Raw genomic sequence first — 8,523 nt, 5'->3', positions numbered from 1 at the left:
ATGGATGAAAAACATTTAATGTATTAATATCAAATATTTATACAAGTAATAAACATACGACTTAAATTATTTTACAGTTAAATGATTATTATTTCTGTAAATATTCATTCTGAAATTATACTATACCAAAACTACACGCGTATGTATATACAAAGAAGATTACTGAATAGCCACGTCCGTGACGCATCATCATTATCACTTTGGCAATTAAGCGCGCGCCTATTTCTGGAAAATGGACTTATGACCTGCGTTTATTTTTTATCTGCGTTTCATTGTTGTAATCTTTCAGCTCAAAACATTCACTGAATACAACGTATAAATGCTGGTAATGAACTGCCGAAAAATGTACACGCGTGTATGTGCACGAGAATCTAAATAAATTCTAATATGTATTAATGGTATGAAAAATACTTAATAATATGACCAACATTTGGAGGAGATCGCTTCATATGTTAGACAGAGTGATCACATTTATCGACCAAAGTGGTTACACCTTAAATGATATAGCAACTGCATTTATTGATAAACTGTACACTACTAAAGGACAAAGTTTGAACTGCCTTGGAGATGTCTTTTACCATTTGAGTCAATCGCTACATGTAAGAAGGTATAATTTAAATGATTATTTTTTGCCATTATTATTTTTGTATTTCATTAAATTATATTTTGGAGATGTTTTATTATAGATATTTGATGGATTATGCCTTTGTTTATGCCTTATTCGACGGTTCCTCCCATTCATATATTCTGACAGTTGGACTAAACGACGTATCGTTATTTATACTTTGAAAAATTGCATTTTTGACACAGAGAAGAATCATGAGTGGTTGTTAAATTCCGAAGTGAATTTATTGTCATACTTGTTGTTGCCACTTGTAATTTTAGAAGAGTTTGGAAATGAATATTACTATAAATTGCCAAGTACTATTTACTATCATCCTGAAACAAAAACTCGAGAGGCTGATCCAGAAATAAGGTAAATTGTTTGATGATAGACGGATTCACGAAATTAATGCATTACGTTATTTTAAACTTATGATTTTAGAAGCATTACATCAACTGTGTAACAAAAGTGGGTAGAGAAGCACTGAAAAACAAAAATATATATTTCATTAAGTATGAAATATATATTTTTGTTTTTCAGTGCTTCTCTAGAGAACTTCAAAAATGGGAGACGGATCAGAGATGCTTTTTGGCGTCTGAAAATGTCATGAATATGTTGATAAAATAAACATTTGTGAATAGAATTTTACTTATAGTAAAATATGATTTTTTATATAAAAGAAATTTGTATTTATTTATTATAGGACCGAAAAAGAAATCGGCTTGGACAACTTGAAAGAACTAGAAGTGCCGTCTGAGATGTTCGCTAAAATGCGACTTTATTAGTAATACATAGATAGTGCAAAAGTTTATATTATAAATATATATATAATATTCTAAAAGTATTGCACATACAGTGTACATACTCGTAATACTTATCGAACGAAGAAATGAACATAAAAGTTAAAGGTAATTATAACATTCGATTCTTTGTATCTCATTTCTCATATTGCACTGCCCCGTATTTATCATTAATAATAAGCTATCAGGTCCAGCGTAGCGTAAAGAAATATCATAACTTAATCTTTATCGCTTATCTAAACACTGGTCTTTAAAATTGGAATAAAATGTATAATATTTTTTTATTTTATACTGTAATTTACGCGCTAAAATCTCTCTCAATATGAAGACAGGTACAAGTAGTTGCATATTATTTATCGAGAAACGACTAATTGAATCACGATATGTTCGTGAATAATCCTTCAATCATAATGCGAATGGCAAGACGTTACACAAATATCATAGTATTAAATATTAGATATATGAGAGTACCGTTGGAGATATAATTTAGATATTTTCAAGGTAAGTAGCCGAGTCCAGCTTCGAGATTGATTGAACTTCTCGTACTCGACGCGTTACTAGCCCTTCTCGTGACACGATTCTCGCCTGCACCGAAAACCGCAGCGATTTCCGCGCTTTTTTTAATAGAGAGCGCTTCGTGATGCGCCCCGGATCTGCCGCTACCGCGGGAAGAATACTTTTTGTCTCGTTCTGCGCCACCGACGTAAACCAAACGGCCCTGAGTATCTCTGGCGCTGACCACGAGGACTTTTTCACTGCCGGACGACTGCTGAGATCTTCTCCCTGGACTGAAGAGATCGTAGTCTAAGGCCAAGTTATCCGAACTACCGCAAACCGGCGATGATCGGTTCTGCAATGGGAATCATGCAAATAGATTTTAATACGATTGCAAAATTAAAATAACAGATTTAATGGTCAAGTTCCTTGGCTACCTTGAGGAAGTCGGTGTTGCGCGACGAACTATGACTACTAGTCAATCTCGAACCTCGGATCCTCTCGGGACTGTCCCCTCTGCTGAGCGTGCTCTCCGACGGCACGATTCCCTTCTGCCTGAGTTGCTCCAGTATAGTCGGCTGTATCGGCTTCCTTGCGCAATAACACTTGTTGCTCTCGGAGCAACTGTCAGTGTCGCAAGCGCAAACAACCGTGTTTCCCGGTACAGGCGTAGCCTGTACTCGTCTGGACAATGAGCAGTAACACTTATCCGCTGATACGCACGTACACGACTCGGAGTCGTAGCTGCATTCGCTGCAGCTCACATATCCGCTGCTGCTCCTATTCGCGGTGGCACCCATGCTGCGACTAAGTCGTCTACCTGTATTAATTTCGTAATTATTGTGCATTTAATAAGTACAAATTATACTGAGATTAAGATATTTTTTTTATAATATTTGTTTTATATTTTATTATATTCTGGAAATTGGAGAAAAGACAAGGCTACCAAAAATCTAGAGCTGATTAAAATTAATTTTGATTTTAATTGCGATATTTTTCTACATACATGTGTCACTGTCTTCCGAAGTTGTGTGACATATCCCGTTCTTGCTCTTTCTCCGTGAGGATTTTCTCCTACCGAGTCTACTCGCCAGCACGCGGTTACGATGATTATTCCTGACGTCGCACGACGAGCTACTGCCGAAGCTATCGTTCAATCTTCTCGCCGGGAATATCACGGAAGTGAATTCCGTGGGGCCACCTTTCAATCTCGAAACCGACCTCTTTATGGCTCTGCCCAATAAACAAGATCGACGACTCGATCTTCGTCTTTGTGGTCTTCGCCGTCTTTTCATGATACTGGCGGATCTCTGATACAATTCATCTTGCGTTAAGGTCGCGGCCAGTTTCAGTAAGAACTCCTTGTACAGCGGCTTCAAGTCGTTAAACGACATACCTTCCGGATCTGGGAAATTATCAAAATAATTAGATCTAAATCTTTTTTTATTCAACATTACATTATTTTGAGAGTAGATTGTTACCTATGATAGCAGCCAAAATGTCATCCACGCTGGTCAAGCCCTCCTGATTCCTGAACTCGTCAAACAGCTCCGTGAATCCGAGCGGAGTGCCGCCTTTGACGTTATTGGTTCTCCGAGTGCTTCCTGAAGTTAGGAAACTGCCTCTTCTAGGCAACTCGACTCTCGTCATCAGGTCTCCCCTGTCCACGTCTACGTCGCTCTGCGACCTCTTCAGCGCGTTCTCCTGTAGGATCCTGTTCGCGTTCTCCGAATGACTGACGGGTGGCTCGCTGCCCGCTCTGCTTCTTCTTCTCCGAGGATGACTGTACTCCGGCACGTTCAACGAATAATCCGCTTGCTCTTTCCTCAACGGTTTGTCCATGGTGACGACTCGGCTGACTCTTTTGCCGGAGTACGCTCTCTCCGGGTCCCTCGAGCGCCTCTGTTGATTTATCGTGCCGTCCGAATGTTCGTGGTGCGACTGATAGTGTCCATTATTCTTCAAGTTCTTCGCGTAGAAGATGTCTTCCTGACAGCTTCTCATCTGGCTGTTTCTGTTGTTCTTACTCGTGTAAATGTCCTCGGTCCCCAGACTGTGGATCTTATCGGCGTCCTCAATGCGCGGACTGTAAACATTTTCCTTCTTTCTACCGACCTGCTCGTAAGCACAGCTCATCTCGTTTCTTCCGGTCTTATTGACCTTGTCGTATATCAGAACGCTGTCGATTCCGGAGGAGTATAATTCGCAATTCCCGGCGTTTGCTCGATTTAAATCGTACGATCCATAATTTCTTTCGTAAATGTCATCTTTCATATCTGCTGATTCCCTCCTCGGATTGTTCCGTTTGTACAGTTTCTTATACTTGTTCGGCTGCCTCTCGTAAATTCCATTTGTATTGTTATCACAAGCGCTGTAAATTTTATCGGGATTGTTGGACTCTATCTCGATCCTCAAAGAATTCTGATCTTTGGCAGAGAACATCTTGTTCTTCGAATTTTGTAGCTCCTCGTTTCTAGACAATACGATATCTCGATTGTTCTGTCCCAGATTGCTCTTCTCGAGCTTGGCATTGTCTCGTTTTCTTCCGCGCGCCTCAAGAATGTCCTCCGCCTTCACGTCGGAGTTCTTCTTCTTTCTACGTGGTACCTTCTGCAAGCTAGGCTTCCCGCCTTCGTCCTCCGTGACGGAGCTGCTGACGGAGGTCTTCTTGGTTCTTGGCGGTCTCACAGGATGCGGCGCGGTCGGCCTCGGTGGCGGAGACAGCAGGCAACTGATCCTGCTGCTGAGACTGGGCTCGCGAACGCTGGAAGCAACGGAGGCCAGACTGATGCAGCCGACACCGTTCGTGTGACGAGGTCGTCGTCGATTCGCGTCCAGATCGGCGAGAAGTGCGCGATACAACGTGGCCGCGGCCGCTATTGCGTCTTCCTCGGATTCGCAGGCGAACGCGTGGCACTCCAACAGCCTGGCGGCACCAGGTCGTCGCATCACCACGGCAAAGATCGGAGGATAGAAGTTCGCTTCATTCTTTAAACCGCGCATTGTCCTAGAAATAGATTTAAAATTAAAAATCTATTCCAGAAATTTTATTTTTAAATATATAGATATGCGCTCTAAACGTTAATATAATAGGCAATGCTATCTAGATCTTTGTCTTCCCAAAAACTTAATTATAATAACGCATTGTGCCCACCTGTAGAGCTCGGCGTGCTTGTCTTCCATCGTCTGGTCCTGGTCGCCGACCAAGGGTAAAAAGGCGTGATGCACATCGCCCGATGGTATTCTCTTACATCGGAGTCGCAGGGCACTCCATACCGCTATTCTGCGGAAAGGATTATTCTTCTCGCAGACTTCGCTCGTGCGGAACGTCAGTCCGCGCCTGGAGACCTCCAGCTCGGCCCTCACGCATCCTTCCATACGTTCCAATAGCTGACGAAGGGGTTCCTGAAGACCTCGTACGCTCGCCACGCGTCCACCAACTGGGGCAGCTCCCATGTATTTTACCTATACGAAAGCGCAAAATATTTCTATTTTCCTAAAGAACGTATTTTTAATGCAGAAAAAACAAGGCAGAGAAAATAATTTAAAATTTGATACGTCAACTGGACGTATCAAATTAAGCATTGTCTTCGTCAATTAATATCTGCTTTTTACCATTTGGAGTAAGTTATTTCATTGATATGATCACCGAGAATAAAAAGTCAATGGAGTTTCGAACAGCGTAAAAACTTTTGTTTACTTCAGACATTGTGAGAGACTGACGTGTTCATGTCAAAAATAGCACTTGACAAAAGGGCGGGCATTCTTTTTGTGCGTGTCTGAAAGTAAGGAAAACCTGTTTCACACGATGGGCAATATTGAAGATAAACTGGTGGGATCGTTAAACGGGAATTTTATTGCACATTTTGCGCGTTTCGAACATTTTAAAACTAGTATCTCCGAGGAATTTTATCGCGTCGCCGCTTATTTATTCGCTACCGCTTTAATGTCTATCCTGCGGAATGTGTTGAACATTGTAATATATGTATATTGCAATATACATAAAACTCGAATCGTACTTTGTATATGAAATTTCGTTCCTCCGATGAGAAATAAGGTTAATTGCTTTTATCATGTAACTTTATCTGAAATTCAACGATTCGATATTCGAGCGAGAGGCGTGACTTCAGCCGTAAAGAAGACAGGCGGGAGAGAGTCAATGCTCTTGATTTTAACAAACAGCTACCGTGTCATTATTGATCAATTGCCACGCCTAATCGGGTTCTCTGATGTAACTCTATCGATCAGCATCTTTTATTCGATCTATTAATCAGCATCTTCTTTCGCGAGCTCCAATCAAAGTGCGCGAAGCGAGGCGAAACAATGCGGCGGGGCCCATAAAACAGGATACCGTGTCGGCGGCGATAAAGAATTCGCATACCGGTGTAACAACTGAAGGAGAATTTTTCAGCGCTCCGAATAGTTTATGGAAGTCCGTCACGCTTCGCGGATCGTGAGCGGAATGAAAGTGACGATTAAAAATTCCGGATCGACGCCCCGAGGAAAGTCGAAGGACTTTTCGCGACCCTTTTTCGCGAATCGAGACACGTCCGCGAGTATGGCGAGTATGCAATATTGCAACGTGCGACAGTACGTAGTAATACGCACGCTGAATGTAGATCAGATCGAATTTTTATGTATCAAAGTATCCAAGGTTCCCTCAGAGAATGCATTAATTATACATATTGTAATTTTATTACGTAATTAATCGTATATAAATCTATTCTAACATTATATTATTTGTACTGTTACGATTTCGAAATTGTAAGCCTTCTTGCAATTCTATTTATAATTAATATATGTTACCTCAAAGCGTTTTCTTCGCCTATTAAAAGTGTACTTTTATATCGCACATCGCAATCTATTATAATCTCAAAGCGATAATATCAGCTATAAATATACGTACTAATATATGAATTAATTCACACGTCAAAAAATTTAATTCTGCTGTATGCGAGACCGATTAAACCTCAAAGGGTTTGATATCATCTCTCTCACGTTAAATATAACAGAACGGATGTATAATTTGCTTTCTCTTCTGATTTTTACAATTTCTGTATATACTATACATCGCTCCTTAAAAGATCAGCGATTCTTTCCTTTCTAACGAGCAAATAGCTCGTAATTATACGTCGATCTCAATTTTATTTCTGACACGGAATCAGCACGATCGTCAAGGTGATCTATGCGAGATTTCTGAGGCGGAAAATGGATACCATCCGACGTGCTTCTTTTCACAAAGCTTTTCACCGTTCTTCTAGATCCGAGATCCCATCTTCGATGAAAATATATAAGATGACTTGGATTTCTGAGATCCGATCTTCGATGAAACGTACATACAAGACGATTTGGATTCCCGAAATGGGAAAGGCGAATTGATTAATAAATGAATTTTATTAATTATGATCGCGAATAAAAGAAATTAATGTACATACATATATGTGAAATCATATCTCTGCTCGAAGGAGAAGCTAGGTCGTACAATTATTTTACGTCCTTCAATTTTAAGTATTGTAGCGCTCTCTTTCGTGAAATTTCGTATAGTTGTTTTAATTTTGACATTGAAACGAACGCGCATGCTCGCGAGGTCACGTTCGCTGGCGAAGTAGGTGAATTTTTCGTCGCGGTACTTAAAGTCCCTTGAGAGAACGGAAACGGAATCACGTTTTGGCCATGCGGATTCGTGCGAGATTTTTCGAGCGAGAGAGGACGTGTGCGAATGCACAATGGAATTAACATAAGTGAAAATGTACAGGCGCGCGCGCGTGTTCCCGCTACGTGCGAGATTTAATCACCGCGAGATCCCCGAACCTGAATCCCCCGACGACGACCCGACGGTTCGGGCAAAAGTGGTGTGCGCGTGCATCTCTCGCGAGTGCTCCACGTGCGTAATTATTTGTGTCATTACCGGCAGGATTGCGGCGGCACATTCACCGGGCGTTCCACTTTCGGCCTCCACCGAGGCGAACATCGCCTCGATGCGCGCCTGGACGGCGCTGTTCACCCTCTTCTGCTCCTCGTTCGCGTCGTTGCCCGGGATCACGACCGACAATCCGGCGTACCACCCTCCCAACGTCGAGCTGCAGATCGACCTATGGTGATCGAGATTCGTTAATGGAAAAATATTTAAAAAAAAAAGAGAAATAGTGCAAGATCAATGTTACTACGCTCTAATTGATCAAATGTAATTATAGCACTTGAATAAAGATAAAAAGTAAGTAGCGTAAGATCGATGTTAATCCCCTGCTGTTTTTAACTGGTCAAATGTATATAATTAAAGTAATGCAATTTATTAAGTTCACCTGGAGTCTTCGAACAGCGCGTCGATCTGCGCCTTGCTGCGGAGGGAGCACTCCGAAGGTGGCCCACCCAATCGGAACCCATCCTCGTAATGGGATATTCCTAAGGTCGACATGTTTTGCCTGAATGTTACGCAACCCGTTCGAGATGCGTGTGTTCGCAAATTGTTTTTCTATTGTGTTATCCGCTGACGTCATTCGTTCTGAAAAAAGAATGAAAGAAAAAAAAATGAACATTATTATTGCGGTGTCCTCAATTAGAAGAGAATTATTATAGCTGATGACATAATTCGCGCTATTTTTCATTGATCGTATCTAAGAAAAC

General features: G+C 41.3%; 1 protein-coding gene across 1 annotated transcript; it reads right to left on the bottom strand.

Annotated features, from left to right (window-relative positions):
* Nucleotides 1–1,433: 1,433 nt before the first annotated feature.
* On the bottom strand, nucleotides 1,434–8,314 carry LOC105449634. The gene is made up of 7 exons (XM_011688937.1): nucleotides 8,202–8,314; nucleotides 7,808–7,991; nucleotides 5,054–5,364; nucleotides 3,381–4,906; nucleotides 2,906–3,304; nucleotides 2,337–2,719; nucleotides 1,434–2,254 (listed from the first exon to the last, which is right to left on the bottom strand). The coding sequence occupies exons 1-7, from the start codon at nucleotides 8,312–8,314 to the stop codon at nucleotides 1,901–1,903; spliced, it is 3,270 nt and encodes a 1,089-aa protein (XP_011687239.1). The 3' UTR covers nucleotides 1,434–1,900.
* Nucleotides 8,315–8,523: the final 209 nt, after the last annotated feature.

This window comes from Wasmannia auropunctata, unplaced genomic scaffold (genome assembly GCF_000956235.1).
Source record: "Wasmannia auropunctata unplaced genomic scaffold, wasmannia.A_1.0 LD336074.1, whole genome shotgun sequence".
Classification (NCBI taxonomy): Eukaryota; Metazoa; Arthropoda; class Insecta; order Hymenoptera; family Formicidae; genus Wasmannia; species Wasmannia auropunctata.
The sequence above is the reverse complement of the archived record's forward strand: the minus strand, read 5'-3'. Positions and strand labels throughout refer to the sequence as shown.

Bases quoted from the DNA above. Each gene is read 5' to 3' on its own strand.
- LOC105449634 (XM_011688937.1), bottom strand. From the start codon at position 8,314: ATGTCGACCTTAGGAATATCCCATTACGAGGATGGGTTCCGATTGGGT. The intron at 4,907-5,053 runs GTGGGCACAATG...ATCTATTTCTAG, and splicing joins AAGCACGCCGAGCTCTACAG to GACAATGCGCGGTTTAAAGA. The intron at 2,255-2,336 runs GTAGCCAAGGAA...TTCCCATTGCAG, and splicing joins GCAACACCGACTTCCTCAAG to AACCGATCATCGCCGGTTTG.